Source organism: Dipodomys spectabilis, unplaced genomic scaffold (assembly GCF_019054845.1).
Source record: "Dipodomys spectabilis isolate Male_0828 unplaced genomic scaffold, ASM1905484v1 ptg000089l, whole genome shotgun sequence".
NCBI lineage: Eukaryota > Metazoa > Chordata > Mammalia > Rodentia > Heteromyidae > Dipodomys > Dipodomys spectabilis.
This window is the reverse complement of record NW_024870766.1, coordinates 12,162,881-12,183,981: the sequence shown is the minus strand read 5'-3', so window position 1 is coordinate 12,183,981 and position 21,101 is coordinate 12,162,881. Positions and strand designations below refer to the sequence as shown.

Genomic DNA, 21,101 nt, shown 5'->3' with positions numbered 1-21,101 from the left:
AACAGAAAGAGTTTATTTTCTTATTTTAAAACATGTACAACAATTAAAAAGATTAGGTGGCAAAGCTTCTGATTAAAAGCTGATAAGGGCTGGGAAGGTGACTCAATGGTAGAGTGCTTGCCTTGCATGCGTGAGACTCTGGGTTCAATTCCTCAGCACAACATAAGCAGCAAAAGCTGGACATTTCCAGCTGTGGCTCAAGTGGTAGTGTTGGCCCTGAGCTGAAGAACTGAGGGACAGAGCCCAGGCCCAGAGTTCAGGCCCATAACCCCCCAAAAAATAAAATAAAAAGAATGAAAAGCTGATAAAATTCACAAATCTCCTGCTGTGTGCTACCTAGGAACAAAGTCACAAACTGGAGAGGTAGGCTAACATGGGCATAAATTTATATACCACTGTCACCTCAAGTTACTCAAGTCACCTCAGCAAGACAAATGGTCAAAGTTTTCATGGAAATTGCCAGTATTCATAGTTTATTTCTTAAAATATCTTCTTTACTTAATTTCTATATTCTAACATATGTTTTCTTTTTTGAGAAAAATAACATAATTTCAGTTTTATTATTCATTATATGAATAACCTTGAAAAGTTCTTTTTCAGCTTAAGTGTAATTTGGTAATCTGGAAATCTAAACAAAATGGTAGAACTATTTCATGGACCTAAAAATATAAAGAATATTTTAGAACTACTATTGCTCAATAATTTTATTAATTCAGAAAACATACTCATTTAACAATTACCTGGATGTTGTAAAAATGCCATACACTAGAGTTGTCCTTGGATTATCAGTTTCCAGAAGAAATACATCCTCTATAACAAAGGAAAATTCCATTCTTTTAAAGTTCACAAATTTCAATGGTATTGTAAGAAAATAATTTCAACTATGAAAACTAGGGGTTAGAAAGTTATGCTTGGAAACGAGCTTTACAACGTTGGTGGGGGGGGGGGGAGGAGAAGGATTGGGATTGGGGGGGAGGGGGGAGGCTGGGAAGGGATGTGAAGGATAAACAAAGGAGGAGGCTGCAATGCTTGGTAAGAAATGTACGCATTATCCTGCCCATGTAACTGTAACTCCTCTGTACAGTATGTTCACAAATAAAATTAAATTAAATTTAAAAAAAAAAAAGTTATGCTTGGAGCATAACTATAATTTGGAAACAACTGAATGATAGGTACAGAGAGTAATGGGATTTATGAACACCATATCTACATACCAACAAAGCTAAAGAAATGTTAACTGAAATAACCACAATGGCATATAATACATATTAGAACCTTGTAAACTTTAAAAATACACACTAAGATAGAAAGGGGAAATTATTATCATGAGAGTCCTTGAGTATCAAGTTACAAGAGCATTCCTATAACTTGTTTGTGAATTTTCTAAGTATCTTTTAATTTTATACCATTTTCTTATTTAAAAATATCACAATTCTCAATTTCTTTTTAATCCATAGTTTAAAGTTCTAGCATGATAATTAATGGGTTTACAATGTTTCTGTATAAATAGGGAAATAAGACTTATGTTCAAAATTACTGATGACATATTTATCTTAACAAATACTTCCCCTGACAATAAGATTTTTACCCTATATTAAGGCAAAGACAAGAATATATATATATATATATATATATATATATATATATATATAAAACCCTAAGTAGATTTCTGAAAGAAAATCCTAACTTATAATCAACTGCCATGATTATCATAAAATCCTGGATGAACTACTTTGAGAATACAAACTCTAGGGGAGAAATACCAGACAACTAGTTAAGGACCTCAAGCAAAAATTAGTAATCATTTAGCTTTTCCAAATGTGAACAAAGGCTGATAGTATCTAGTTCTCACTCAAAGTAAAAAGAAAGAACCAAAGAGTTGTCAGCAAGGGGCCAGGGGAGGGGGATGAGTTACTAGCCTATGTCATAAAATGTTACTTAGAAAGTTTTTTAGAGATGCTAGTGCTAAAAATTTGCTTGCATTATCAACACAATGGTTGATTAGACCATCTATTTCAGGCTATCACTGTTAGGACCATCAAAGTTTTGCATTTTACAGTACAATGCCATTCTTCATCGTCTGCCTCCAAGTTTGAGAATGGACACAATTTCACATTTTAATAGATTAAAGAAAAGACAAGATATTCTTAAAAGGCATTAGCATAGTTCAAATTAAGGCTACTCTTAGTGAGGAGAAGTTTTCCATAACAGAATTAGATCATTGTTAGCCCTAGTTTGACTTGGAAATTTTATCTTTCTCATGTCATAGAAGGAATCCATAATTTCAGGGCCAACAACCAGGACCACAATTCTAATTTCTACTTTAATTTTTTTTTCTATCCACACTCAAGTGTGTGCATTTGTTTTACCAGCTGTGTATTCTTATACAAGCTGATGTTAAATCAATATGTTAGATGTTCTCACATACATGAAATATATATTCATTTATAAAAACGGAAACATATAAATTACAGAAGTACACCATAACTTTCACACATTTAGTATGGTAAAAGAGATTTTAAAAACACTTAAGGAAAATGACAAGTAGCATTCAGATCATTAATTCAAATTGGCACCTTTTGTTGTTGTTGCTGCAAATACTCATAGAAGGCGCATCTTCTGGGATGCCACTGAAATAGATGAATCTTACAAACTCCCTTTCGGAAACATTGTTCAGTCTCACATCAACATACCTAACTCATCAAAGTGTGTCTCTGGGCCATCTTCATCTGTGACGGAGCACACAAGCCTTGCCTTCAAGAAGGTGGTCCACTTGTTAACGAGGCTCCGCAGCCCACCAGTGTCATTCTGAAACCATTTTGTAAACAGGATTCAGGTTACTTAAGGAAAGATGGAAAAGCATTGCAAATTCAACCTGGACTCTACTTTCTTTAGGCTTTACTACATATAATCCGAAGAACACGTAAACTCCATATGCACATCACAAAAATATTGAAGACTTACTATTTTGTAAAATGTCCAGAATTACACTGGCATTATTCTCCTACATTCTTAACAGTGAAAATATGTCTTAATTTTAATAACTTATGATCGAAACATCCACATTATGAAGAATGAGTGATTTTTCATGACTTTTCTTAATACTTGTTCTTCTTTGCTATAAACAAAAATTGTGGTACATTGTATTCTTCTCTGGTCAGGAGAGTGTGCATATCCCTATACCAGATAGTTTCATTTTTTCCCTCCTTCATTGTATTACTATTGTTGTTATTTATTTATTTATTTATTTTCCCTTCTCTGCTTTATCAGTCCCCAAAAGTTCTAATCAGAATTACCATTTGGATCATTCACAAATGTCTGCTCATGAGGCTTTTCTCCATCTCTGTCCAGAGGCCGTTTTATCTCTATTAATGGCTTTTTTTTTAAATCTTCTCTCAAGTGACTAAGAAATAGGAGGGCTATGACCAATGGAATATTGCAATATGTTGAGATAAATTAACACAAAAAACTTCCAGAATATTTGTTGAACAAGGAGGTTAATCATACATAACCAAATATAATGATGAAATTACTATGTGAGAGAAACTTATGAATTTTTGATAGTATGTATGCTTCTTGTTGACACACAGAACATTTTGGCTTCTCTTTAAAATTAGAACTATAGTTGCTAAAGAATTCCTTAATTTTTTACTACTACAGACTTTCATAATACTTATCTTTTACTGAGATTTAGTTGTATTCTATTTGCAAGAGCTGTCTAGATTCTTTTGGTAATACACAATTTAGCTATTCAAATGCATTAAAGGAATGTAAAAAAAAATTACTCAAAACTAAAACCAAATTATTTCCCTGAAGACTTTAAATAAAACAATTCAAGATGATCCCACATGACTCATGCAAGCATACATTATACTGAATTCTTTCTGTCAGTGTCTTATTCATTTGTCACTGTACATAATAAAAGCATGAATATAAACTATTGGAAAGACATGTATATAATTAATAATTTTTCTTCAAATTAGCATACGGATACTTACAGGACATATTCGAGCAATCATGGAATGAATCTGTTTTGTGCTCCTGTTATTGTCAGTTAACTTTTCTTTGAAGAAGAAATATACCTTAGCATCATTTGGATCAGTGCCATCTGGGATGACATGTGCATCCACAAACATAGGCTCTGGAAAAAACCATAAAGATTATATATACTCATGATGAAAATAAATCCAAGTACTGTTCTTTCAAGTAGATCAGAGATTCGTGCCTACTCCATATTGGATATAGAGGAATAGTTCTATGTCTATAGGCAAAATTTCAAATAAAAACAGTAACAGTATTCAGTTCAACATTACAAATTTGGAATGTCAAAGACCATGAAATATAGGGCTAATGTGACTAATTTTTATCTGTGTGTAATATATTATGGAAGTAATGTAAATGCAAAAGTTCCTTGTACATTTGGTAAGTTTTAAAAAGTTGAAAAGTTTCTCTCTGCTATTTTCCATGGAGTCTGATGGTCGTTTTATTGAAAGAATGTTTGCTTTTCAAAGTGTGGTTTACAATCTAGTATACATAAACTCAAATTCATTGAAGCAGAATGAGAAGTTGGGAGTCCAAAGTATGAAACACACACTATTTTTCCCTTGAAAAACAGCAAAATGAAATGGAGGGGAAACTTCTCAAGGAAAAAAATGCTGTCATTTGAAATCATACAGGGTTTCTTTATTTCAAGAACAAAACAACTTTTAGAACAGTCTAGATGTACGGGAAGAATAATTTGAAGTAAATGGACAATCAGTGCTTTTTTGGTGTGTTGCCCTATCAATGAAATAGAACACTTTGCTGTGGTGATTCATGCTTAGCTGTGCAATGCTAATTGAAGAGTCAAATTGAGTCAACTTGAAACTTTGGACAAAAAAGAGTCAACTTGAAATTTTTCTCTGGATAGTGGTTTCTTCCGCTGTCAAGACGAGTAAGTGATTGGAGTCATCGACTAAAATCAAATGAGGGCCTTTTTGTTAAAAAAAATAGCAATTCCACATAATCTCTAATAATCAGTAATAATTGAACAAAATAATAAAGTTATGTATATGATTTCTGGTAAATATTAATCACATTTTGGAAAAGTTTTATATATATATATATATACACACATCAGTTTTACAATTTGGGAATCTAAATATAAAATAAATGAATTTTTTGATACAACACATTTATCATATCAATATCATAAAATATCTTCTCATTATGCCAAGTATCATGAATTTAGGATAGTTTTTAAGTTTGGCATACAAGCACATTAAATGAAGTAGGAAGCATATTTAATTGCAAGATGTTCTCATTAAATAACTTGGAGAAGATGCTTGGAATATTGCTGTCACTTTTGTGTGTATCTATGACAATTACATGATAGTTAATAAAACAAGGAATTATCACTGTTGGACTATTTCATTCCTTTGTCCTACATTTTTGAATCATACAGTACAGACTTTTTATTATTCATATATTGGACTGAATTTTGACTTTTTAGCTATTTTTTTGCTAGCTTTTATTATGGAATTACAAACTGTTACTCTATCATAGCATACTCCAGAAAAACGCAAGCTGTAACTTCTTACCACTTAGCCATTTAGAATTGTGTTGATCAGTTCTGACTGCATTCCTCTTGGTTAAACTTCGAAAAATAGCAGCATCTGTGCCCATGAAATCTATGTACATCCCAGAGAAAAGCTCTTCATCTATGAAAAGTAAAAAAATATCATCAGAGAGCTCAATTTTAAGTGCTATTCTGCTATTTAGAAAGTTTTATGAATCAATAAAGTTGGTCATCTTAAATGTAATTGTTAATTGTTTTCATTGTCTATCAAACTGACTCAAAGGATAAATTTTAATCTAGTCTTATCATTACCTATATAATTATTTTTTCTACATAGTATGTGTCAGCAATGACAGATATTCAATGGATAAAATAGTATAATTGTTTTCTTTTTAACAAATTTAAACAACACACTAAGATATAGAAAACTTGCTTTCTAATCTTGGCTGTCCATAACAAACTTAGAATTAAGGCTAAGTGCTTTAGCACCCTGATTTATAATCTTCTCATCTTTAAAATGTGAGACATGAAATACAGTCTCAAAAGTTCTCATAGCATATTATATCCCTAAAGTTTTACTAAGCACAATTAATATAAAGTTTTCTTCTTCTTATTATTTGATGACATGGATGCTATATTTCAATCATTAAAATACTACTAATGATAAGAAATGTAATCAATGTAAAGATGTATCTTAATTTTAAATACAAGATGGCTATTAGTAATATAAACAAAGTTTATCAATTATAACTCAGTTAAAAGTAGAATATAAGAACAAGAAAGAAAATATGTTTAAAAATTTGAAAAAATCATCATTATTAATGGCAGGTTGAATTATTTTAAGCCATATATATATATATGTATATATATATATATGACATTATTTTATCTATTTTAAAGATACATATGTGTAATCACAGTAAGAAGGAGAATTTGGAATTAGTGACCCTTGAGGAACTGAATACTGTCTTAATAAGAACCAGTTTTATCATGTCTGTACACTGAACTCTACACTGATGACTCTGGCAGCCTCCAGGTTGTGGTCAGAACTATAACATTTGAACAGTCAGCTCAGTCTCACTACTTAGGAATAAGCCATACGAGTTGTACAAGAATCGACTGGAGAATGGAATGTTTCTAGAATGTGCTCACCGTGTTGCACACATCCCTACCAAGGAGCCAGTCTGTGTGGGAAATATTTTGGAGCAAAATGGGGCTGAAGTTCATAGAAACAGATTGTAGGGAGATAAAAATGAACAAAAAGGCCTTTAAAAATTTCAATGTAAACGTCTATGAATATTTGTCAAGATATATACAGAGATTTAGTTACTAAATTCATATATGTTACTAATCGATCCAATTTTGTTATAGCCACTTTGCCACAAAACTACAGATTACCAACTCTTGATGTTCTATTCCCAAGAAGAAAAAAAGAAAAGGATGTGAAAAGGTAGGTATAGAGATGATCTAATCCTATTGCATATTACAATGTTTTTATAAGTTAAACATTACTCGTGTTGGCATGTTTAATTAGCTTCAGTTCCTGTTTGGAATTTTCAGTGGTTCTTGTATGACATTGGGAAGTTTCTGCTTTATGTTCTATAAATAAAAAGATTTAATGAAATATCACTTTGGAAAGCATTTTAAGAAGTTTTGGTGATGATTTCTTTGTAGGATTTAAGCAAAGATAAATATGTGCCTTTTTACTTTAGCCGCAAATATTTTTGATTCCCAATTGTCCTTTCACTGACTACAAAGTCTAGTTTCTAAAAAAAAAAGATAACATCTGACTTCTTTGTTGATCTCCAAATAATAAGACAACATTGGACTTGATTAATGGATTAGATACTGCATCAATATTGTGATGTGAATTCTTCTGATTATTAATGCTTCTTGGCATTTAATAGATGTTAGCATGTTAACCAGACTGAGTTATGTCAGTCATGGCAGTGGAATAGACATGACAATCCCAATAATACAGTCAAGTGAGATAATCACAAAAACTACTGAAATAGTCTCAGAAGGATAACCAAGTATACAAACATGATAATATAAAAAGCTTATATAAAAGCACCATTATTTCGATTTCTTTATATCCTACTTACTGATCATAACAGACACAGTGTTCACATTGGGATTGAAAGAGCATCGTCCTTTTCCAGATTCACACTTGGAGTCAATCATGAAAACTTGGTCCTTTATTGCAGATAAAATATCATATGACAACATTTTAGTAAACGTATAATAAAATGCAGTAATAATGTGCTAAGACAATTGTTCTTTGGTAAAAACAAAGCATAATCAAAAACAATTCACTTTCTACTTGGTTGCTTATGTCTACCCAATTTGCTGTGTTGAGAATGACTTGTCTTGTAAGAAGAATACATCTCTTAATAACTAGGAAACCTCAGCAGAGCTAGTTCTTATCCTATTATACTCCCTACAGAGCAGATCCAAGCAGTAATTCTCCTCAAATCAACATCACCAAAATCATAGCTCATTCTAAACACAATCGAAATAGGACAAAGGTAGAAAAACTTTCCACAGAGAAATACTGCTTATAAGTAATACAATCTTTTCTAAGAAATATTTGTAAAAATATTTTGCCATATAATTTTGCTATGTGAAGCATTGTATAAGATCAACAAATAATGTAGATTAAAATATGTCACTATTTTGTTATTATGTTTATTTAACAAAAGATTATAGAACATGTACCAGACATATGATTAGCCAATGGAGTTACAGTAAAGAAAATGAAAAAAATAAAAGTCTTTGTTGCTGAGTGCCAGTGACTCACACTTGTGTTCCTAGCTACTCAGAAAGTAAGATCTGGGTGCAAAGCCAGACAAGTGCAGGAAAGTCTGAGAGACTCTTATCTCCAATTAAACACCACTAAGGCAAAAGTGGAGCTGTGGCTCAAGTAGTAGAGTGCTATCCTTGAGCAAAAAAGCTTAGCAACAGCACCTATGCCTGAGTTCAAGCCCCAGGACTAGCACCAAAAACACCAACAACAAGAGTAACAAAGAACAAAAGCCAACTTTGTCATCTAATATTTACAATCTCATGAGGAAGACAGATAATAAATAGCATAAGTAATGGGTGGTACCCCTTGCTTAGGAGAAAAACTAAAGGACAAATAAAACAGAGAAGAGTAAAGATTTGAAGAAATAAGTTCTCTGAGAAAGATGGTGGTCAGCATAGCATCAAAGAGGGAACTCTTGTCAGCATAGCTATACATGTTTTCTTATTCTTTTCTCAAAGTTTGTACTAGCTACTACAAAAATTGAAAGAAAAATGATCATTTTTATAGCTTTATCAGATAATGGAAAACTTTAGTTGTTTGGATAAGGCTTTGAAAATTATCCAGAAGAAATAGACTTATTAATGTGTGCAAGTAGAAAATAAAGGATGTAAACTGTCAGCAAAATGTCACAAACCTGTGATCCCAATACAAGGGAGGCTGAGCCAGGAACATCAATGGTTCTACCCTTCCTGAGTTACTGGCTTTCTCTTAAAGCACAGACACACACATGTAATCTCTCTCTCTCTCTCTCTTTCTCTCTCTCTCTTCTAAGGTTTGATTATATCTTGAGCTTTAGGAAGATTAGAAATAGTGTTAGGTGTACAGATATAGGTAAATAAATTAGACAATAAGGGTCTGATCTTCTATAATCTCAGTAAGTAATCTGTACAGTAAGAGCAACAGAAATATAAGATAATTTCATGACAATCAACAGAGGCTGGCAATCAATTCTAAACTGTAATTCAAGATTTTATTTCAGATTATTCTGCAGATTCCACTTCTACTCCTTGAAGAAAAACAAAGCCAGTTCGTTTTCATTACATGAAGTTTGATGTATGAGAGTGAAACTCAGAGGCAGTAGGGAATGACAAAGCTTTAAAAATGTTAATCCTCTAAGGCTGAAAAAACCTTATGGTAAGATTTTTTTTAATGAATTAACTGAGACTCATGAGTAGTTCAAGGCCATGTAGCTAAAAACTAACAAACTCAATCTTTTTGTCCTTGTTCCTACATACAAGTGCTGTAGAACAAGAGAAAAAAAGTAAAACTGTATAATTAATGTTGGCTACAAGTTCCAACTTGATTCTTTATTTTACTTTGAGTCCCAATAAATAAATAGTTATTATGGATTGGATTAACAAAAATGGACCAAAAAAGAGTAGATGGTAAAATAGTTAGAAAACAATTTCAGAATATAATGCTTTGAATATTAGAGGTTATTACCAAAAAGTTCCATGTTATAAATTTGTTTTAAGAGAAGGAATACTGAGAGTCATGGTAGTCTGAGGAATCTTACAAATAGTTTCTACTACTCTGTGGTAGGGAGAGTTATAATAGAAATGTCTAATAAAGACATAGTGAAGAGAATCATGAAAGCTGGAAACAAATCTCATTAGTCTAAGAAACATAGTTGGAAAAACTTACAGAACTAAGACAGTAATTTTAAGGAAAGGAATTTTTTTTTCTTTTCTCAAGACAGGGTCTCCCTGCACAACTGAGGCTAGATCTGAAGTTGTGATTCTCCTGCTTTATCTCACCAAAGGCTGGGATTATAAGCATCAGCCTGCCTGGACAATTCTACTTTCAAATGGAAAAATAAAAGGTAAGTACATAAGAAATGAGTGAAGACATAACGCAGTGAGAAAGATTATGGATCAAAAAGTGTTATTGATAAGGAAAATATACAATTTTCTCCTTATGAAACAGAAAAGCAACAGAAAGATACAAAAAAAGTTTGGTGATTGGTTTAAGTAATTAAACCAGCAAAGGATAATGTGGATGCTAGTGAGGTTCTTAGTCACCTGTGGTACTCCTTCAGAGTTAAAGTTATCTGCTTGAATCGTGGAAGAGTCAGGGACTTCAATGGCATTGGATTGTTGCAATAGATTTTATAGTAAAAGGTAAAACCAACCAGAGAAAAGATGTTGCAATATTTGTACCAAGATTATACAAATGGTTGTTCTTCTTCTTCTTTGTTTTTGTTGTTGTTGGTGGTGGTCATGGGGCTTGAACTCTGGGCCTACATGCTGTCTCTCAGCTCTTCAACTCAAGGGTAGTACTCTTCCACCTGAGCCACAGGGATCCTTCTGGTTTTCTGGTGGTTTATTGGAGATAAGAATCTCATGGAGGGGCTGGGAAGGCTCAGTGGTAAAGTGCTTGCCTTGCTTGCATGGGGCACTGGGTTCAATTCCTCAGCACAACATAAGCATAAATGGCCAGAAGTGGCACTGCAACTCAATTGGTAGAGGGCTAGCATTGTGCTGAAGAGCTGAGGGACAGCACCCACACCCAGAGTTCAGTCCCCATCACACACACAGAAAAAAAGAGTCTCATGGAATTTCCTGTCCAGCCTGGCTTTGAACAGTAATCCTCAGATTTCAGCCTTCCGAATAGCTAAGATTACAGGTAAGAGCCACCAGCACCTGGCTGTTTTCTTCATTTTTTAGCAATTACTTTGAAGTCGTATCCTATTTCTGTTGCTTTATGTTTTAACAGTAATGTAAGATGGAGTAAAGAGAGTGAACAAAAGAAGAAGTCCAGTAAGTTTCTGATGCAGCATGGACGATAGAGTCTTTGGATAGGAGTTGATGTGCTCTGGTAATGCTCTCAACCCTACTTAGGAAATAAAGGAAGCATTATTAGGTATTATTAAATATATGGTGCTTCAGCTGTAGATTTAAAGATTTCTATGAAGATAGGTGAAAGAGGATAGTGTCTCAGATATCAAAATGAATAATTAGTAACCATGACAATATCAACTAATTCACTTATAGTTTGGTTTTGTATATGCAAAATAATTTCATAACTTAATAGGGATTCAGGTGTTAGCTGTAAGTATTATTTACTGGTCATCTCAAAATACAGTGTTAGTGGTGAAATTCCCAGATTTCCCAGAATGAACATTCTGAATCAGATGGCCATTTTATGCCAGGAGACTCTTTTTTCCCTTAGCTAGAAGAAAAGACACACACACACACACACACACACACACACACACACACACACACTCTGTTTTATAAAACTGTGCAAGTTTACAATTACATTGCAGTGTATATAGTTCAAGTATATAAAATGTGCTATATCAAAACCTTTTAACTAGAATACAATATGTTGAATACAAACATACAGTTTGAATATCATAACTCCTACTTCAATAGTTTTATAAGGTACTCACATATGATTTAAGAGACTAAGTTAATGAAAATGCCTTCCCCTTTGAAATATATCTTAAGTAAGATACTTCATATTTAACAAAGTGATTAAAACTGATTCCATGCTGGTTTTTCCAAAAGAGATTATTTCTTGGATAGACTTTCTAATTAAGGTTTGAAGAGTGTAGTGGGAAATTTGTGCATGGGAAAATCATTTTATTTGAAATCTGTGCTCTGAAAATTGCAATGCTATTGTTGGCCTGCACAGTGAGTGCCCAGACTTCAGCTGAGTGTCTGACAGACTGCAGACGTCTGAGGCAGGAGTTTATTTAACAAATTGATCACAGGCATGTGTCTCTAATGACTAGCTCCATGAAGATAATTTTCTTCTTCCAACAAGCATAACTTTCCCTTGAAGACTGTTAATATTTTAATAGCATAGTGAACCCCATTTAGAAATGCCTTGATTTCTGTGTATGCAAAAGTAATTTGATTAAAAGGAACAAAGAAAAAAACATAGTTGAATTATACTAATATTATTTTAGATTGATCCTTATTGAAAGTAAATAAACATTTTAAAATATAACAATATTTAATCTTTGTCACAATTCTAATCTCTAAAATCAAATTAAAATATTTTCTAAGTAAATTTTCTGAAGTGAAGTTTCATAGTGAACCAAATAAAGATAGTTTTAAAACAGTCAGTTTTTAAGTAATTATATTAAGTAAGACAATGTGTTTGCTTAAAAGAATGAATATAAACACTCGTTTTAATGTGTACCTTTCTCAGTCAATAGTTTTACACTGGATAATAAGCACAATCCTAAATGCCATGGTTGAAGTTCAACCAGTCTTGTATTTGGCTATGCATTAGCTATTGTACTTGACTAACCTTTGGCAAACACCATAATATCCAATATCATTTTAACTGTTAGAAGAATGAAGTGAGAATAGCTTACTATCAAGTCATGTTAGTTTTCCATGATAATATATATAATTCACTAATGTATAAAGTTCTTTTAAGCAAAAATATTTAACAGTCTGTTTCAGATATAAATATTCGTTTCATAGAGGTTTATCAAATTCCTAGGATAAATAAGAATTACTTAAAATAGATGTAAGAGAGAAGATTTATAGTACAGTATTTCTAGAATTTAGAATATTTTAGTGCTTTAGATTCAAATTAATGTTAAAATTACCAATTTTTATATCTTCCATTATTTGCATTAGAATATATATATATATATATATATATATATATATATATATGGCAAAAAGCCAGTCTCTTAACTCCTAAAAAACTTTGAGAGATATTAATAAAAAGTAAGAAATTATATATTAAAAGTGAACTTATTCTAAGGTTATGTTTCCCACCATTTACTGTCAAGTACCATTTATCACACCTCTGATGCTAACACTACATCTACGAATATGAAATTGCCCCACGTACCTCTGATCTCCTTCCTCTGTTCAGGTAAGTACAAACCGGACTGTAAGCTCCACTCCCACATACATATAAATGAGTGCGGTTGAAGGTCTGAATCACACGGACAAAATTCCCACAGCCATGCTGGAAATGAAAAAGAAGTACTTTGCTGATGACTTTGATTTCTGTTTATGCTAACTATATCATCCTGAGATTTTGTCTGAAAAGCAACAGTGAGGTTCAATTCCTTGCGTTTTATTCCGTATCTTTGAGGAACTATGTAGACACTTCATAAAGGAAATTTGAGTACATTCATTTTACATTCAAACGTTTAAGATTTTTGGTGCTCTTAAAACAAATCCAAGGCTGGGAAGGTGGCTCAGTAGTAGAGCGCTTGCCTTGCATGCATGAGGCCCTAGGTTTGATTCCTCAGCACCACATAAGCAGAAAAAGCCGGAAGTGGCACTATGGCTCAAGTGGTAAAGAGCTAGCATTGATCTGAAGAACTGAGAGACAGCACCCAGGCCCAGAGTTCAGGCCCCACAACCAACCAAAAACAACAACAAACAAACAAACAAACCCTAATCCAAGCTGGACACTGGTGACTCAAGCCTGTAATACTAGCTACTCAGGAGTCTGAGATCTGAGGATCCCAGTTCAAAGCCAGTATGGCAGGAAAGTTCGTGAGACTTTAATCTCCAATTAACCACCAGAAAACTGCAAGTGGTGCTGTGGCTTAGGTGGCAAAGTGTTTGCCTTGGGCTGAAGAGCTCAGGGACAGCGCCTAGGCCCAGAGTTCAAGCCCGACGACAGACAAAAAATAAAAATAAAAAGACTCAGAAATAGTCATAAAGTATCACAGGAACAGTATATTAGCTACTATTTACTGAGTACCAACCTTAGTCAAAATGGCATGTGTGATCTTTTGGGTATTTTTAGGGAACAAAATTTTACCCTTACAGAACTCAGTTGAACAAAGCAAACATCTATGTCCTTGTTTTGTTTTCTTTTGTTTATTTTGCAAAGCAGTTTATGAATACAATATATCTTGAGCAGTGTCACCCTTTTCAATATTCTCACCCACCCCTCCTCTATAGACCCTCACACTTGTTAACTTTGTAGGTTACTCATCAGATCTAGTTATGTTTTGTTTGAGTCACTAATGTACTCCTAGCATTAACATGACAATATTTTCAAGTATAAACACATTAACAAGAAGTAAAGACAATATTGACATCCTTTGGTGTGCATTTTATTTTCTTGTGTATTTTTTTCCTTTGCTATCAGTAGGAGATATTCATTGACATACAATTACTGTGATTCTCAGTTGGCAGTCATCCAGCAGGTGTGCATAATTGAATTAATCTCATGTGTACAACAACTGCTAGGTTTGTTATATTGCTGATTATAAATCAACAGAATTTGAGATTGAACACTGTTCCTTTTCCAAAGTCTCTTGAAGAACATTATTGCAAAGGATTGTATTGGTATAGATAAAATTGCTTATGTTAAAATCTAGGAAGAAATACACCAGAAGTTAACAGATTTTCCCTAGATGGTCAGACATCACATGTTGATTTCTCTTTCTAAGGTATGTTTCTGATTTTTTTATAAGAACATGTATTATGTGAATTATTGTAAAAAGGCAAATTAAACTTAAAATAGAAGTTGTATTTAACTTAAAGTCAGTAGTATTTTAGAGTTTATTTAATATTTTCTTAATACTCCTGGCTTCTCATTAAACATCAGCTTCTTTTCATACATAATAATTTCTTACATATGTTTCCATTATAAATTTTCAATCATTAACATACTGTCAAAGATATTTATCTTTACAGACTAGACTACACACTTGATTTTTATGTGAAGATATTATGTATCTCATTAAATACACAATGCCATTGTGTTTTGATGTCTTTATAGAAGTACCTAGAAACTGATTACATAACTGCAGATGATAATATACTTCCTTGATGGAAAATCATAGATGAAATGTAGCATGCATAAAAGATGTCTCTATTAAAGACATCACTGAACAAGGAGCCTTGTGGACATTTTTCACATTGAAATTTAGGCACTCAGAATTCTGCATAGAATAACTTCCCATCAAACATGAATTTAAGCCAGTTGTTGTTGTTGTTGGTGGTGGTGGTGGTGGTGGTGGTGTGTGTGTGTGTGCGTGTGTATCTGTGTTGGTTGATCTCTGGGCCTGGATGCTGTCCCTCAGCTCTTCAGCTCAAGGCTAGCTCTCCACCACTTGAGCCACAGTGCCACTTCTGATGGAAAATGAATCCTTAGATATGTATTTTTTCTGATAGTTTTTGAGGTAAGAGTCTCCTGGACTTTCCTGCCCTGGCTGGCTTTGAGCCACATTCCTCAGATCTCAGCCTCCTGAGTAGCTAGTGTTACAGGTGTGAGCCACTGGCTCCCGGCCATCAATCCAGTTTTATTAATACCACGTTATGTCTTCATCTTGGGTTTTGCAAACAATTGCCTTCATGAATTACTGGTACTTTAAAGGAAAAGTAGCAGATAGTCTTCATTTGAATCTTGATTTAATAGCAATCTCTTTTTCTACCTATCTGCTTATCACAGTTGTACTTTTAAATATTTAGTATAATCATGATACATATTTTGCTCTTTTGCTTCCAGGAGTTCAATTTTCACCCTGTTGCTGATGGTTTTGGACACTTATTATGTGGTACTTAACTACTTTATATAAATTCATTCAAGTTTTTAGAACAAGCCAGTCCCTTTTAGAAAAATAAAGCTTAACAATTTGTTTCACTTAACTTGTCTGAGATCATAGAGGTAGAATCTATAAGAGATTTTTGATCAATAGTAGGTTTAACATGGAATCCTGTCCTTTTATTCACTTTATAATTTATCATTGGCTGAGGAACTCATTGTGGCTTTTGTAAAATTTATTAGTACTTTTTTTTTGTTTTTTGGTCAGCTGTGGGGCTTGAACTCTGGGCCTAAGCACTGTCCTTGAGCGCTTCAGCTCAAGGCAAGCGTTTTGTCACTTAAGCCACAACACCACTTCTGATTTTCTGGTGGTTAATTGGAGATAAGAGTCCCATGGACTTTCCTACACTGTCTGGCTTTGAACTGTGATCCTCAGATTTCAGCCTCATGAGTAGCTAGGATTACAGGCATGAGACACAGCACTCAGCCTTTTATAACATTTTTCATAGCTGCTGCAACAATAGCTGCTGCGTACAAAGTCCTTAATCCTTAGATGTAAATTTAATTCTCACAGAAATTCTTTGGTTTATTAGTAAGACATTTTCTTGATAAGGAAATTGAGTAGGAGAGATTAAATAAAATGCTCTAGACTTAATAAGTAACTGAACTTGGATCTGAACAATGGTTGACCACAACTGAGCAGCTTTTCTGTAAGATGTTGAATAGATTGCCACACTATCTGATACTCAGATAGATCTTTCAACTCAATCTATATACAAGGGACAGAAGGAATCAGAAATCAGTGGAGTTCACTAGTGAAAATCATCTTGTAGGTGTTCTGCTTTTCCACTATGCCTCTTCCTTTGTTTGTATGCACATTATTTCTGACCTAGACCACTGTGTCAATTCTATCCGGCAAATATTTACTCAACTCATGCTATGCAAGACACTGTGCTAAACTGGCTAGCAACACTGGAATGAAGAGTCCATTATCTCCTCTTAAGGAGAAGACATAGTATATCTGGCTATGACAGGTTCTAGAAAAGGACTCTAAGTTTTAAGTACACCATAGAAGGAAAGAAGAGAAAATGTGGTTTGAGCTAGTTTGCATTTCAGCTGGAGCTTGTAGAATAAGCTAGAGATTTTGGCAGGAAAAAGCATAAGAAACACTCATTTCAACAGAAAATAGCATGACCAAAAAGTAAAGACATTAGAATGTAGGATTTACTTGGGGAATAGTACCTAAAAGGGTTAGAGCACTGCTGTGGAATGAAAGCTGCTAATACTAATAATAGCTCCCTGGAGAGGTAATAAGAGCTAGGCTGTCATTAGGCTTGAGTATTCAAATGAGCAGTAGAGCGTACTGTCAAGAACAGAAAATAGATATAAACACTAACATCTCAGACCCAGAAGTCCCATGTTCAAGCCCAGCACCATTTATCAGCTTTTAGAACTTGAGGCAGTTAGTCTTTCTTCACTTAATAAGGCAGTTAGAATAGTATTTTGCACAAATAAACACAGTAATCACATAGTGATTTTTTTATTTGCAATTCCACTTATACTATCTGCACAAACCGTAAAAGTGGATCTCTACATTAGTAGAGATCCTTATCACAGTAAAAGACTGGGGGCATAAATTTAAAAAATAGAATCTTTAGTGGAAATAAATACAATGCCTGCCTCTTTTTCACTGCTTAATTCTCTTTCCTTGGTTTTATGCAAATGGAAAATAAAGCTGATAACATTATGCATAATGCAATGTAATTGTTTGTTATATATACATACACAACATGCTTGAAGGATGCAACTAAATTGTTCATAGTGAACACAGTTCACTAGGAGCACAGTTTAACTAGGTACTATCCTAAGCTCTGTACAAACATTAAACTGTTAATCCTCTTAACCAAATAAGATAGCAATTGTAAATTAGCACATTTCACAGATGAGCAAACAGAGACCCAGAGAGGTGAAGTCTCTAAGTCAGAGTTTATAAGATTTAGTTTGTTTTCTACGTGCTAATCTTAGCTTTTAAAGATTTATAAATTCAATTGAACATATATTGATTTGCTAATATAAAAATAGACATGTTTAAAACATATCCTGGAGTACAGATGAATAGACTTTAGAGGTATTCACTCCTCACAATCCATAAAGTGCTTTAGAAAAAAAAGAACTTTTTATTTAGATTTTATAATAAACATTTCATATAAACATTTATAGAATTGCATGTACATATAAAGAAATATATGAGGGGGTACCAGTGACTCATATCTGTAAATCCTAGTGACTCAGGAGGCTGAGATCTGAGGATCATGGTTCAAAGCCAGTCCTTGCAGAAATATCTGTGACACTCTTATCTTAACCACCAGAAAATCAGAAGTCAAGCTATGGCTCAAAATGATAGAGCATTCGCCTTGAGCAAAAAAAGCTCAGGACAGAGCCTAGGCCTTGAGTTCAAACCCTACAACTGGCAAAAGAGAAAGAAAGAGAGAAAAATTTATTCCAATGCTGTTAAGAAACTCCTAAACACTTGGTTTCAATGAAAAGTGTAAACAAAATAAGTTAATTGTAGAACTTTCAAGGATCTACTTCTCAGTACCTTTATTTATTTATTTATTTATTACCACTAGCCTTTTCTTCTGTGGTTAAACTGTGATTCTCTTACACATATGCAATGAGTTAGATTTGTTAGACATTCTCTTCTCCTGAATAGACAGACCACATGTTTGAAAGAATCTGATTATTATTTCCTAGGACTCCACAATGTTTTATGGACAAATAAAACCTGTCCAGCTGAGTTCTAGTAATATCTACATCAGATCCTTCTACTAGTTATGTCAATGGGTATACCAATTGGCCATATAAAAGGATTTAAAGATACTTGTGAATGATATTATAGAATAACAAAAGTATGGGGAAATGTAAGCATGTACCAAAGATTTTGCTAGATAATTTTTTAATTACCACAAAGCAACAATAGTGGGGTTCTGCTTTACCAAATGGAACAAGAGATCAACTGATTTAGCTAAGATTCTTGAGAAAGTCAACTGGTGATTTTGGGAAAGAGAATACACAAAAGTATGTATAGTTTCCATATATTGTCTATGCAGTTTCCATGGCTGAGAAATGAACATCTTTTTGAACAAAATATAAACCCAATTACATAGCCACAAGATATTATATGACAAAAACAACAGATGTGTATCTTGTTCTTTAGAGAATCAAAGACAATAGTTTAATTCTTTCTCAATTATTGAAATAACTGCTTCAGGACACAAAACATTCTCGACAATATGATACTCCATCCTACTGTTAATTTCTTGAAAGATCATTTGTCATGTCTTAATGGAATTTTCAATATTTCTTTCTTATTTTTCTGGATTTCCCTTCCTCTAGACTGTGGTCCAGGAAATTCCTTAGATAGTGTAGTGTATATGCTTTAGCAAGGTTACTCTGCCCTCTTTAAAAGAGCAATCCTTGGATGAAATATCCAAAAAGGGAGACCCACAATCCAATCACTTTGGGTAATTTCTCTTGCCAAGACTTCTTGAGTGATACTCAGAGATGCAAATTGCAGAGTATTGTGTGGTTCTACTTTGAATCTGACTTCTTGGCACTTTTACCTCAGTGACTACCTTTAGACTAAATCAGATATCAATTTTACTTCATAAAGAATATGTGTTGCTTATCCCCAACACCCAGGCCTGGCCTAGCATGATAAATCATAGAACATTTGCTACAAGCATTATGTTCATGAGCATTCCTTGTCTTTACTGGAAAAATAAGTGCTCAGTCACATTTTTCACCCTAATTTCAGATCATATGACATCAGATCTTAAAAAAATGTGTGTCAATTTACTAGATTTTTGACTCTGTCACCATGTAGAGGCTACCTCATTGCTTACTTAGCGTGTATCTTCATGTTCATACGAAAGATGTTGATTTTTCCAAAGCAGTAAGCAAAGTTAATTAAAGTTATAGGTATGCCTGATTTAGTCCAGATTGTGTCTCTAACAACTAACACTATGCAAGTTATTCAAAAGGTACTCAAATATTATTTATTATTAGTGAATAATGCTTAAAAAAAACAAACTTGAAAGAATAAGAAAATTAAGGAAACTCCTCAACATACTATTTGAAAGAATAGATAATTTAATATTTGGTTTCATTATATATTATTTTTATAAGATGAGATATAAACTTGTCTTAAACACTGTTCGCAGTGAACACCAGCTCCATACATTTCTTTTGTAATATTCAAGAATAAATAAATGTGTCTATGTCAGCAAGCCATTCACAGAAATCAATACAGATTTCTTGCCTGACTCTATATTGAATCCCACTTAAAGAAATGTAAGTCATGCAAGTGTTGTGGTGAATATTTATTGAAACTTCTATATGCATTGATTGTGGTTTTGTAGTTATTTTTAATCAACAAAGGTACCATTCAACACTGTTGATTTATATCTCAGGAATGTGCCCACTACCACTAGTTTGTCACAGGGAATCTTTGGGAAAGCCTGCATGGTATCTGGGAGCTGCTCCAGCCACTTGCATTATCATTATTTCAGCAGCCTGCTGAGAATTCTGTAGGTTGGATCCACTTGGAACAGGGTTTATTACTGAAATCCATCACAAAAATGTCTGCGCAAGATAATGAAAGCAAGACAGAAAATTTCTATCCAGTCAGATATTCTAAAATTGCAGATGGTATGAGAATTCCAATCTTGTCACATTTACATTTTTAACATACATTCAGTCAAGGTCTTCAAACACCTTCTTGTTTGTACTTAAAGCCATGAACCTAAAAAATAAACAAACATTTGTATGTTTTTATTTGTCTTAAAAGTACTCACTGTGGGATCTTTACCAGCCATTTTGCACTCATCAACTTTGATTGTAGATGCTGGCCAGAAAACCTGCTCAGAAAGGAAATAAAGTAATTTAAAGTCACTCAAATGTATGGCAGCTCAATGCTCTTCATTTGCTTTCTGTTAGCAGATTTCTTCAAGGTATTTTGTATTTCTGTATTTCTACTTGAAAATTCACACTCCTACAGTCACTTAATATTCTACTGTTAATTCAATATTTGCCTCTTAGTCCTCCAATCAGTTATTTCTTTACCAAAAGCCTTACAGTAACACATAGCCATTTAAAATTGTATATTGTATAAGGTCTCTTATTCATACAAATGTGCACAAAAATTCCTTCCATCTGATTTACACTATGTTGCTCAACTCATGAATTTATGTT

General features: G+C 33.4%; 1 protein-coding gene across 1 annotated transcript in view; it reads right to left on the bottom strand.

Moving 5' to 3' along the window:
- The window catches only part of Sema3c (semaphorin 3C), a 138,507-nt gene that overhangs the window by 49,539 nt on the left and 67,867 nt on the right, over positions 1-21,101 (bottom strand). Inside the window, exons 4-10 of the mRNA XM_042684770.1 lie at positions 20,705-20,767; positions 13,185-13,304; positions 7,663-7,753; positions 5,580-5,699; positions 3,999-4,141; positions 2,694-2,808; positions 741-810 (exon numbers count right to left, since the gene is read on the bottom strand). Coding sequence (XP_042540704.1) covers positions 741-810; positions 2,694-2,808; positions 3,999-4,141; positions 5,580-5,699; positions 7,663-7,753; positions 13,185-13,304; positions 20,705-20,767 — 722 coding nt within the window. The remainder of the gene's footprint in view (positions 1-740; positions 811-2,693; positions 2,809-3,998; positions 4,142-5,579; positions 5,700-7,662; positions 7,754-13,184; positions 13,305-20,704; positions 20,768-21,101) is intronic.